The sequence below is a fragment of the Cariama cristata genome, unplaced genomic scaffold (assembly GCF_000690535.1).
Source record: "Cariama cristata isolate BGI_N322 unplaced genomic scaffold, ASM69053v1 scaffold10114, whole genome shotgun sequence".
Classification (NCBI taxonomy): domain Eukaryota; kingdom Metazoa; phylum Chordata; class Aves; order Cariamiformes; family Cariamidae; genus Cariama; species Cariama cristata.
In genome coordinates this window covers 27,668-40,609 of record NW_009611233.1, presented here as the reverse complement: position 1 = coordinate 40,609, position 12,942 = coordinate 27,668, and the positions used below count along the sequence as shown (strand labels likewise).

General features: G+C 48.4%; 1 protein-coding gene across 1 annotated transcript in view; it reads right to left on the bottom strand.

Moving 5' to 3' along the window:
- The window catches only part of MAP6 (microtubule-associated protein 6), a gene marked incomplete at its 5' end in the record, with an annotated part of 15,521 nt that extends 3,272 nt beyond the window's left edge, over nt 1–12,249 (bottom strand). The window contains 2 exons of the mRNA XM_009698159.1: nt 9,936–10,132; nt 12,036–12,249. Of these exons, the coding sequence (XP_009696461.1) occupies nt 9,936–10,132; nt 12,036–12,249 (411 nt within the window). The remainder of the gene's footprint in view (nt 1–9,935; nt 10,133–12,035) is intronic.
- Nucleotides 12,250–12,942: the final 693 nt, after the last annotated feature.

The following is a 12,942-nucleotide window of genomic DNA, read 5'->3' as shown; positions in this document are numbered from 1 at the left end:
GCTCAGAAACAGCAAAATAGCCCCAGGCACATATAGCTGTGAAGCTTGGTGTTGAAAGGTCATTTTTTAAAAAAGAACCATGAGAAATCTGTCCTTCTTTGTCAGAATTCAGGTGAGGAGATGGCTCTCCTCTGTGGAGGTACTGACCTCCAGTCGGTTAGAGCCTTCACCCAGGAGAACATTGGCAGGTTCATGTTCCTCAGAAGATACAAACTCATCGATTCCTGGGCAAATGCAATTAACAATTAGGTTGTAGGATATGGTGAGTCACTTCTCTCTTCCGAACGCTTTATTGCCCTTTGTGCGCTGAAATTTGCTGTCTGCGATGACAGTGACAAAAATACAAGTTGTCTTTGTCCTGAAATATGGCCCTAACGTTGTACTTAATAACTGGCCTCAGTTACACTCCTTGGGAAAAGGAACAGCATCAAATAGTGGGGCTAACACTGTAAGTCACAGCAGGGAAAAGAAGAATTTCAGCCTGGGTCTGTATCTAAGCAAGCAGAGGGGTTGCTATTGCTTGTATAGGTTGGGTGGGCCCCGAAAACGCGCACCAGTTTGGGGCCAGCAAGGGCTGAAGGAGAAGAAAATGTCCAGTTGTGACATCTGACCTGATGTAGGTGTGAGGTGAGCAACGAGGAGCTCAGCACTTCAGAGTTCAAACTAATGTCCACCTGCAAAGCAGCAGGTAATACCAGCTCTTACAAAGCTCTGCTAGCAGAAATTTAGATGTTCGAGGACTTCAGTGTACCTCCAAGGTCAGCTAGGGACCTCAGTGGCATGCAGGAATCTTGTCCTAAATACTATTCAGCCCCTAAACCTGTGCAGCTGAGATTTTTGGCTGCTGTTTTAGGTTGTTCTAGAGCTTTTTCACTCTTGGAGTCTAGAGTTTGGACGAGGAGGCAGCGGCACTGTGAAAGCACAGCAGGTGGGAGCAGGTCATGGTGGCTCATAGGAAAGGATGCAGGGCATCACCTACACCAAGGGATCTTCTTTCCCACTGCCTCTCTCCAGTGTCTACACTGAAAAGACACTGGAGACATCCCAGAGCCTGGAGATGTCAAGGACAACCCACCTGCAGGTCTCGCTTGTCCTAGATGAAATCTCCAGGCTCCTCACACATTTCATCCCTTCTCTCTGCTCTTGCACACCCAAGGACAGGAACAGGCACTGAAAGCAGCCCAGGGGACCAAGCACTGCTTCTCTCATCCATGTCCACCACCCAGCTTCAGTTTGGCCTTGAGTTAGGTCTTCGGACCTAACTTTTGCAGATGGCCCATGAATCCAGACGGATGGCCACAGAGTTCAGCTGTGAGCTCAGCAAGATAAGGAGTCTCCTTTGCTTTCTGGCAGGGTGGTGTTACACCACTGGCAATGGTCACAGTAAGGGTAGAGGAACCGAGCTGCTCCTGCAACTTCCCATGTGTGTATGGAGCACCTGGGAAGAAGCACCATCTCCATACGCACCGATAGCTCCAGCCAGCACAGACCAAACTAGCACTTTCAGGCAATAAATTAGGACAAGGAGGCAGCAAGGAGCCACCTGGGGGACTTAGTCACAACAGGGTCCCTGCTGTACTCACAGGCTGAAGGGACCACGGGCAGGTCTAGTCCTAGCCTGGGATGGAGGAAACATGTTCAGGGCACCTTCTGAACCACAAGAAGCCTCCTGGGCATCCTTCTCTGAAACACATCCTGCTGCTAAGCCAGCTTCTGCCGCTTCCCCTCAGAGGTGCATCTGCTCGGATTTCCACTGTCACACTTCTGCCCGCTGTTTTCTATATTACGCCGGGAAACGCAGTTCCTTTACCATTGGCTGCTTCTGCTCTGGGTTACAAGATTTTTTTCCTTCATTCTCCTCAGTTGCTGCATTTGTTGAGCCACGTGCCAGCCCAGGACATCTCTGCATGAAGCTGGAGAAAGGCCAACCTCTTCATCAGATGCACCAGAATTGCACAGGACAGAAGGTCATGCAGCTCTGAATACGCTGGGCTCCCACATAGACCACAAACCTTGGCTGTAAAAAAGAAAGGTAGGTACTGGGGAACAAAAATATGAGCAGAGTCATCCCAAAAGACTACAGATAGAGCTGCGGCAGCAAGACCGACTGCTAAACTGAGGACAGACACACAGTGCACTTGCAGACACATCTACTGAAGCCACACCAAGAAAGGAGAAAGGGCAGTTGGTAGGTGAGGTATTGTTTATTCTAAGCAGTGAGCGTTATCACACGGTACAGGCAAAGAAAAAGGCTTACAGTCCAAGAGAGACAGGACACGAGACAGTAACTTGGGGAGGATGGGAAGGAGAAGGTCCCTGGCAGAGCTAGGTATTTAGGATGATGTGGAGAGGAAAGGTGCTGGAGGGGGAGAGGTGGGAGAAAGCAAAGGGTTGGAGTAGCAGCTGTGGGACAGACATGGAAAAGGTGGCAGGGAAGATGGAAGGAAAACGATTTTGAAAGCAAGAAGGAAGAGCAGCGCGGTGGGCAGATGGGGTCTGATGGGGTGGCGAGGGCATTGAAGACTGCACAGGAAGGAGACAGGGACAGAGAAGTCTGAGCAGCAATGAGACTTGGGGAGAGGGGAGGGAGTAGGGGCAACGAAGGCAAGGACATCCGCTGCCCTGCAACACCCAAGCACTATCTATTTCATTTAATTAAAGGTGCCTTGCTAGCTCATGTCCCTCCTGATAAATCTCTTGGCTCCAAACAAGGTGGCAGCAGCTGACCTGGTCCTCAGTTGGGTACTACATCCTGAAGCAGGCCAAGGAGCAGGTCAGTCCAATGACCAGGGACTGCTCTCAGGATTTCCCTATCTTGACCATCAGGTACCAGCACCATCAAGTGCTCCTGGGTGCTGTTTAACCGATGAGGACAGACCCATCTGCCACAGCCATGGTGTGGTGAGATCCCCTCCACCACATACCATGCAGGGTGTTCCTCACCCTCCGCTGTGACCCAGCTCTCCAGACCTCTCTCGGAGCCAGGCAGGTCTCTGGTTTCCCAAGAAGATACGGGAAGACCCAGCTTTGCTCAGGGGCTTGAGGATGCTGCACGTCTCAGGCTAGGTTGGGGTGGGAGGTGGGCAGATGACAAGAAGGAGGGTTCAGAAATGTTTCCCCCTTTCCATCTCTCACACCGTTGAACTGCCGAGGTTGAAGGAATGGTTATTATTCCTCAGTGCTCTCACATATCGCTAAGATCTGTCGCTGCTCCTCATCCATCATTTTTCTGGTGGTTGGTCCTTGCCGTTGGTTTCCATGGAGCAGACTCCCTGCAGGGAAAGCTGGCGTTTTAGAAAGCATAAAGACACCTTCGATCCATTAGCAGGCTTTTCTTTTATCCTTGGGCTCACATCTCCTCCACATGACAGTCGTGATTAAGGGAGCTGTTTCCAAGGCAGCCTGCAACAGAAATTAAGACTGTTTACAAGCAATCCATAGTTCACGATAAACCACCAGTCCTGAAGTACTCAGAGCTGTGTTACCCCTCATCGCAGACCTCTGAGCTTGTGAGTAGACCTGGTGGCATTAGTGGAATTGCTCCCAGCCCAAAAAGCTCACATGAATAAGGGCAAATGGAAGTGGGCTGCCAAATCCCCAATTGGATCAAACTTACCATGACACTGCCAGGAACAGGGAGAGCTGAAGCCCATGTCTGCACATCACAATATTTTCCAACTGTGCAAACTGTGCTACTGTTGTTAGTGCTGAACATGGCCAGGTCATCACATTCATACTAGGGAACTTCGTCTTCCTGTATAGCTCCTCTTCTTTATGTGATGCTGCTCTTGGGGACGGTGGTTAGTCCTTGGACGTTGTGAGGTATCAGCTATGACAGAGACATCTTCTTTAAAAGTCCCTTTCTGTCCTGCACTGGTACACCTCTAAATAAACCCTAAAGGATGCTGCAACACAAGAGGCTGCATTCATTATAAGCGCTGACACGTCAGCTGATGAAATATCCATACTCATCCTTTGACCTGGCTTTACCAGTCAGGGATGTAATAATGATAACTGAGGTTTTTCAAAGGAAGCACAGAGATTTGGAAGTGGCAAAATTGGTAAATCTCAGTGTGCCCAAGCCGCTTAAGCTCCCATCGGATGCAGGGAATAGGATGGAGAGCATCAGGCAGGAACCTCTTCATTCACCCATGCACAAAGATGGTGTGTGTGCTGAAGCCCTCAGCACACGATCTATTGGGAAGTGATGGATTAAGATCAGAAACACGCAGGGCACTCCTGACGGGGCTGCTCACGCCATGCAGCCAAAGCGACACCTCGGCAAAGCCCCGCTCAGACGCCCCATTATTCAGAGTGTGAGAAGCAGACTTCACTCTTCAAATTCAACATGCCAATATTTTCTCTCCCCTCCTTGTCCCCCCACCAGACACCAACACCGACAATACCAGAACTATTTTTACCCCAACCAGCGCCTCCACACTAAATGCTCTTATCAGAGAAAGCATTTCATTTTGAGTAACCCACCTCCAGCGCTTTGCACAGACACGGTTCTCACAACCACCCTTGGAAAGAGGTGGGCAGTGCCAGTCACTAATGACTTGGCAAAGATTACGGAGTGAGTCAGTAGCAGTGGGTTCAGACAGTGATGGTTAAAGACCAGGGAGCCCAGGTCCCCATGCCTGTCATCAGCCCAGGAGCTCCTACGCTCTCTTAGAAACGCATCCTGCCCCTTTGGGTGTTTCGGCTTTACAACGCTGAGCAAGTTCAGAGCATAAAAGGGCAGCAAAAGTATGTTTTCCAGCACGGAGTGTGGGCAGCTGGGTGGGACCAGATGGATTACCCATCTATGGTGCAGCATGGAAAAGACCCCGTACCTTTGCGTCATGGGAGAAACATTTTGTTGGCCAACATGAATCGTCACAAATAAGCCCCATCGACGACCAATCTTTTAACATTGAACATTTTCTTCAAAACCAGCTCTGGAGAGATGAAACAATAAATCCCCAGACCTACAGCTCAGCTGAAACACTTTAAAGATCATACAGTTATGTGTGATCGATGGATGGAGGAAGCTGGTGGGGAAGGGAGAGGGAAGGCAGGGTGATAGGGCAGGACATCAGAAAGCAGCAATGTTATTAGCTTTTAGTCACAGATGGAATAAATTCAGAAAGTGATTTGTAAACCAGGCAGGGATGAGAAGAAATAGCACCCAGCAAAACAGGCAGAAAAGGGTTGGTGCTCCATGGAAGTCAGCGAAGATAAGTTGTAGGAGAGATTTCAAAATACAACCCCAGTGCGGGCAATTTTCCCCAGGTTGGTGGGGATTATTGCAATATCCATCAAAGAAGAAAACATGATTAAAAATAAAAATTGCAGGTAGGAGCTTACAGGCTAATTAAAAGGAAAAAGACATGAAGCTAAGATCGGGGTTCACCATTTAAAATAAAATTGTGCCCTCAGCCCTGCCTTCTTCTCAGCCATCATTTTCTCCAGACAGCCAACACTTTCCTTAACACAAAATCAGTGCTTTGCACTTCCACCGACACCGCCAAGTGCCTGCTCGATGGTGGCCAGGCTTGCAGCACACCAAAAATGCTCAACCCAAGAATTTGCCACCTCCCTTCAACGAGGACTTACAGCCCCTTGACCCCTCTCATGGGCCGTTCAGGCAGTTTTGGGCCAAAGCAAATGCTGTAGGCAGTTGGAAAAGACTGCGTAATTAGGAGACCTCATCCACATCACCTCCCCTCCCTCCAGATCTCGACGGGGCTCGGTTTCTGCTCCCCGATTCAGACACGACCAAGGTGTGGCAGTTGCCTCCATGCAAGGCACTCACCGCACCAACCCTCTGCTCAAGATACTGGATATGTACAAAATAAAAGCAAACTACCTGCTCCGTCCACAGGACTTCACTGTCCATCTTCGCGAGGGCAACCGCTTAGCTCTCCCGCCAGGCTAGTCTGAGGTTAGCAGCCATCTAAAGGGAGTCAGGCTGTGACAGCTCTGTTGTCCCTACGGCAGGCATGGAGGTGGCGGCTCTAAGCAACACAAATCTGATCACGGTTGGAAAGGTGTTTCTTTCACTTAACTGTGCTTCTTATCGAGAAAACAAGATCAAGGAGGTGGTATTCGTCTTTAGCATTTATTTATCATTGGAAAAAAAAAAAAAAACCCTTTGAGCAAGCAAAGATCACAAGCACGTCACAATCAATTGGCTATACATTAATTTGTGTGTGTGTGTGTGTGTGTTTGTGTGTGTCATTCTCTTTAGAACAGCAAGAATGAAAAAGCACCACGAGGAGGTGTGCTTAACACATTACAAGAGACAATTTGTGATATGCAACCAAACCCAGGCCACAAAATATTAATTAGACACTTCCTATCTGCCTCCAAGAGGCAAGAGTTTGTGGAATTCATGGGAGCCACGTTCTCACACCGGACGCGTTGCAAATGAAGAAGCGGGTGATCGGTGTGCAAAGCAGTCAGAAAACAGGAGCTCAGTCAGCCGTTAGCACCATTTTGCAGAAAGGAGTAACAGTACAATACAGTGAAAATGAGAAAGCAAGCAATAGACAGCATAGGAACTTTCACAGGGTAAAAAGCAAAACATTATTTTTTTTTTTCTCTTTTTACAAGGAAAGCAAATGATATTACAAATTAGCAGTGAAACAGAATCAGCATTGTGGTAGCTGGAAACACAGAACAGCAGAGCGCTCTTTCCCAGTGGGATCGACAAGCTCAGAGTCCAAAGCGAACTTGAAACGGCAGAGATTTGGTCTCCTTTCTGATAAACCTGAGTGGGTCGGATGGGCATAAAGTCTGTGGAAGGTAGAGCAATGCAGGATTTGACCCTGAGGCCTGACTCTGTTGCAGTTCCTGGCATTCAATGTGATGCTCAACCGGGTGCTTGGATGTATGCTGAGGACCCGGTGCACGTGGAGCAAAGGCCAGGATTTATATCCCTATTTTGCTGCTGTCTGAGAGGGAGGTCCCCAGGCCCCACCAGTCTTCCAGGTTCTTTCTGCAAAGATTGAAACCTTCCAAGGATCATTTATCCCACCCAAAGAGAGGGGTCCAAAATAGGGAGCTGGATGGCCCTTGGAAAGCTCCTTGGCTAGAGAGGGAATTTAGACTGCTGGCTAGCACTTCCTACCTAGCTTTGTCATTAGATGCCACCAAAAACTTCATGTATTAAGGAAACATAAGGCCATATTCTGCCCACTCACTGTGCATGTTTCGTTCAAACATGCTCTTCATTGAGAAGAAGCAATCCTGAAACCCTGCACGAGCAGTTGATCCAGAGTCATGGAGGTGCTTGGATTAGGTGATCTGGGCATCTTAATGATGTTCCTTGGGCAAAATTTGGTTACCCTTGAAGTCAAGGGCTAAATTCCCATTGAATTCAAGGTGAAATGGTGGCCAGAGTGGTGTCTCTTTCAACGTGAAACTTAGGGCCAAAAAATAATAGGGAGAATTGTTTGGCACGGTCTTTCCTTATGTACAGTGAGATCGGTGTGTTGGGCTATTGGTAACTGTCTACGTGCCTTCCTGACCTGTTCTGCCTGCTGTGACACGTCATCTTCACGGCTGTTGCTATATCCTGTGATAGGAAAGGATATTACTGAGGAGTATGAAGATGCATGAAGCATCTAAATGCCAAGGAATCACACCAAGTCTTGGAAGCTCAGGCTTCTCTGGCCAGTTGTCCCTTGCACGACGGCGTGGGAAGAGCTGTGAGCTGCACTCCTCTCCACCAGCTCAACGCAAGCCTTTGACCGAGCTGCTCTGGAGCTAGAGCTGAGCTTTGCACTCGAGCGGTGCTGCAGGGGCTTGCGAGCGCTCAGAAAAGCAATGGTCAATACGGACAGGTCAGCGTCTCCATGGAGCATGCACATCAAAAAAAAATGCACTACATTCGCAAAGATTTCCACAGTTTTACTTCCTGGAGGATTTCCCTGGTTTCCTCCTAAACATCGGAGGTTTAAATATATATATTTCTATATATGAATATATATTTTCCACATACACAACCTGACTAGCTCATAGCACACAGTTCTAACACAGCTAAGCTTGGAAATACACCACTGAATTCAGAACACTACACTTACTTATACTCAAGGGTTTAGGCTGTTAGCGCAAGGCAAACAGGACACATCACACAATACACTGAACTTGGCATTTATTCATTACTAAGGCCAGCAAATGTCACTATCTGTATACCACAGAGCTTTCCTCCTCTTTGGAAACTTTCTCTCAGCCTTGTAGCCCACCATTTATTTATGTTTCCAAAAGTCCCAATTCTAATGGGGTGAGACTCCAAAAATGGGACGACTCACCCTCCCGGCCCATCCTTTTTTTCTGTTAGATAGCTTCACATCTCTAAAACACCCTAGCAGTAAGACTTTCCCATTCAAACACCTCTACAGCAACACAGTTCTGAGACTCTCCTCTTACACCACCTCCCTACCCTACTTCCCATCTCTCTCTTCGTTCTTCCCAATTGTCTGTTCTCTGAAAGTTTCAAGCTGGACTGCATGTTAGGATAGAAATACTGAGCTGCAAAAATAAAGAAGAACCCTGCATCTTGACTTGCAGCGACTCTGCTAGAGGAGAGTTTAACAGGTCTGTTTGGTGGGATCAAGACTAATCCTTAGGTATTTAGGACCCAATCCAGAAGTCAGGCACGTAAATTTGGATTGGAACCATACCTCTCCCAGCTCCCATCGACTCAACGACCCAGATTCTGGGGGATGCAATGCCAGTCTGTTGGGTCAGTTCACACTCGCTGACAAATGGTCCCGCTGTGTTTACAGCTTCCAAACTGGTTTTGCTGGGCACGAGGATTTCCTACAGTAAGAGCACAGTAAATAGGATTGAAACCCTGAGATCTTGCCTGCAGGGAGACTAGGGATCCCAGCAACTGGTTTAAGGCCCTTTTAGGATGCTTACGAGCCAACATGAACTCCAATAGCTGGTAGAGACAAAACAACTGGGGCTGACAACTCTAGCCAACCTTGGTGACTCGTTTCTTTCTACCCCTTGGAAGGTCACGTCTGCAAACTAAACCTCTTTCTGAAATTTAGCTCTGTCTACTGGCACCCCAGAAGTGAAGCAAGCACACCAAGATTCAAAACAAACCAGGAATAACTAAAAAGATCCATAATCTAAGGGAAACAATAGGGAAGAACAGCCTGCTTATAACCTAGTCTGACCGGCCACATGTTTGGGAAGTCTTCACTGCTCTCTGCGCCTTCCCTCGTTCCTTTTTTTTTTTTTTTAAATCAAGGACTTCAAGTTGTGTTGATGGGTGAAGCTGCCTTGATGCAGCTAGACCTACCCCCCAGCTACCCTGGGGGAGGATTTGGCCCTTCATTTGCACGGGAAAACCCATTGCTTCTTGGAGCAAAAGTCCCACCAGTGTCACCAGGGGAAATCACTCTTGACCACACCACTGATTCTAGTGGATTTACAACAGATCCACGGCACCATGAATGAACCTCTGACCCTCTCTGCCTCCAAATCCTTTCACCTGCTGACACCAGTGGGAGATGACCAAACAACGGCCAACCCCAAAAGGGCCTCATGGGATGAGAGCACAGCCTCTCCATGGCTCAACAGGCACTTCCACGCCATCAAAGCATTGAAGGACCAAGCCTGAAGAAAGGGACAGGCTGTTGGATGCAACCACCTTCATCTCCTACGACCCCGCTTGTGCATTCCCACGTCCCTCACTCTGTGCAGAGCCGTGTTGTGCAGGCAAAGCAGAACAACCTGACCTCAGAAACAAGGATTCTCTAATCCTCCTTGGAAATAAAACAGAAAAGCTTCTAATACAATCAGAACAAAAAGCAGATTAGAAGCCTCTAATTAATTTTGTGGCCTTTATTTAATCAAAGAAAAAAAAAAAGGGAAGAAAAGAAAGAAAGAAACGGAAAAAAAAAACGAGAAAGAAAGGAAAGTGCAGTGACATTTACTCTTTTGCCTCAGCCAGTTTATTGTTCATCTCTTTACTTTTCTCCTTGTCCTCTGGCTTTGCTGTGTTGGAGGTCTCGGCGCTCTTTTTCTTGGCAGCCCGGCCAGATGCAATCTGCTTGTCTTTGGCCTTTTTCAGAGGTTTATGGCTTGTTGTGGTCTTTTTTGGTTTAGAAGGCTTTACGCTAGGCTTTTCCACCTGCATGGAGGGCGACATGCAAAACGACAACACAGAGATGGGGGGAGAGAGAGAGAGAGAAAGAGAGACACAAGGACAGGTGGAAAAGAGGATTTAGATCAGAAACGGCATGAATGTTATTTATCTACTCAGTTATGCCCTGCCACGAAGGGAGGGGAGCAGCTGGGTGCATGCTGAGTTGCAAATGGCCAACTCCTTTCACGGTGTTGATGCCCTGAAGCCACAGTGTCCCCGAAGCCAGCAGAGCTCATCGTATCCAGATCAGGACACAGCAGGGAAAATAGGAGAGTGAACATTATCAGTCATTTTATCAATTCCTCCATCGTTCTCTGACTTCAGGAGGGGCTCTGCAAGCCCGCAGGGGATTTGAAGCAGAGAAAAGATGCTAAGGACAAAGAGGCTGCTACAAATCCCCACCTTTCTTGCAGGACGTGACTCCTCAGTCTGTTTGTCCCTTCATAGATTGCCACAATGGAGGAAAATTACTTGGGGGTAGTTGGGGTGCAGGACACCGATTGGCACCTGAGCAAAGTCCACAACAGTGTCTAGCATCTACCTGTTTCCACAGACCCGAAAATAGGGAGGACAGCTTCCAAATTAAGGAGGGACAGAAGCCTCCAGCTCCTCCACGCTGGCCCTGCCATTCCTCTGAGACCGCACAAATCTAAGCACTTATAAAGTCTGGGAAGGACTAACGGTCCTAGGTTTAAAACTACACAGATTGCCTCCTTTTATATGCAGATCCTCCACTGCTCTTGGAAAACTAGGCTGGAGGACATTTCAGCCCAGGTCCTTTTCAACACATGTCATTGATCTCATCAAAGCCTAAAGTGCTTACTGTCAAAATGTGTGGAGTGCTCTGAATTAATTGCAGATGAAGATCTGGCTCTTACCATGTTGTTCCTGGAATAAAGTATAATGTGGGGTGCCTATAGTTTTGGAGGGAGAAAGAGAAAGCTGTCTAGATAATCACCTGGGAAATGACAATGTAAAACCCTCTTCATCTGGGCTTTCCCCTCACTTCTTTACAATTTGACATAGGGCACTATTGTCTCTGAAGTGCATCAACCTGTACCAGAGCCCAGAGAATCACAGAATGGTTTGGGTTGGAAGGGACCTTAAAGCCCACCCAGTTCCAACCCCCTGCCCTGGGCAGGGACATCTCCCACCAGACCAGGTTGCTCACAGCCCCATCCAACCTGGCCTTCAACACTCCCAGGGATGGGGCAGCCACAGCTTCTCTGGGCAACCTCTGCCACTGCCTCACCACCCTCACCGGGAAGAATTTCTTCCTAATGTCTCATCTAAATCTTCCCTCTTCCAGTTTAAAGCCATTGCCCCTTGTCCTATCACCCCCTGCCCTTGTACAAAGTCCCTCCCCAGCTCTCTTGTAGCCCCCCTTTAGGCACTTGAAGGCTGCTCTAAGGTCTGCCCGGAGCCTTCTCTTCTCCAGGCTGAACAACCCCAACTCTCTCAGCCTGTCCTCACAGGAGAGGTGCTCCAGCCCTCGGATCATCTCCGTGGCCTCCTCTGGACTCTCTCCAACAGGTCCATGTCCTTCTTGTGCTGAGGACCCCCGAGCTGAAGGCAGTACTGCAGGGGGGTCTCACCAGAGCGGAGCAGAGGGGCAGAATCCCCTCCCTCGACCTGCTGGTCACACTGCTTGGGATGCAGCCCAGGACACAGTTGGCTTTCTGGGCTGCCAGCGCACATTGCCGGGTCAGACTCAGTTTTTTATCCACCACCATCTCTGAGGTGGATCCCCAGAAGCACCCGCTGGTCGGAAATGAAGGTGCCCCATAAGGGGAATGACAGCAGGCAGTGTTCAGCCCAGCCCCGCTGTGTCGGACATGTCCCACCAGGAGCACCGATGGCCCTGGGTCCCCTCCGCCGCATTTCTCACCTTTGGCGGTTCTTTGTAAGGTTCGCTGTAAAGAGTGCGTATCCTTCTGCGTTCCAGGAATTTGTTATCAGCTGGAGCAGGCTTACTGGTTTCCCCCTTGAATTGAGCGCTGTAACTGGTTTCGTGAGTCATTTTCTCCTCTGGCGGCTTGTACTGGGCCTTCGCTTTTATAGCTTTCACAGGCTTGACATCTACCCAGGGTCTGAACTCGTTTCTGAAGATCAAAAAAGAACAGGGTTCAGGGATTAAACCAACAGGAGAGCAGTGGTAATGTGGGAATGGAATCCCCCACTGCTCAACAAGCTCTATTTGGAAGGGCTTTTGCCTCCAGCCAGTCAGGTTCACAAAGAAACTGGCTCCCAACAGCTCATTTTTTACCCCATCCAAAACCCACGGACACATTAGGAGAAGTTCAAATGAAGTTTGGTCTATTGACATCAGCCAGTCCTGGGCACCGGACAGCCTGCTACTTGTGTGACAATGGTCAGGTGCCCTCTGCAAATCTGGCCTCAGATAGGACTGCGATGCTCTTTTTGAAAACATAGATGTTTTTGTGTCTCTACAGCTCCACTTCTGCACTGAAGCTACCTGCAAGCAGTTCCTGACTCTTACAATTAAGGTGGAAAAGAATATTTAGAAAGGAACATCAAAATTCATGTTCTGCAACTCACCGCAGGACACAAACATCCCAGCAAGCTTCCCGGGAGGCATGCGAGCTGGGTGATTCAGAAGTGTAAGGAGCCAAGATTTCCTACAGACACTCCCTACCCATGCCTGTAAGTAGTGAATGATATAATTTCGCCTATATTGCACCAAATTACGCACAACAGTTTTGTTAATTGCATAAAGGAATAGTTTAAGATAAAACTGTCTTAGAAGTAAACTCAAGCAGAGTAGGAAATGCACA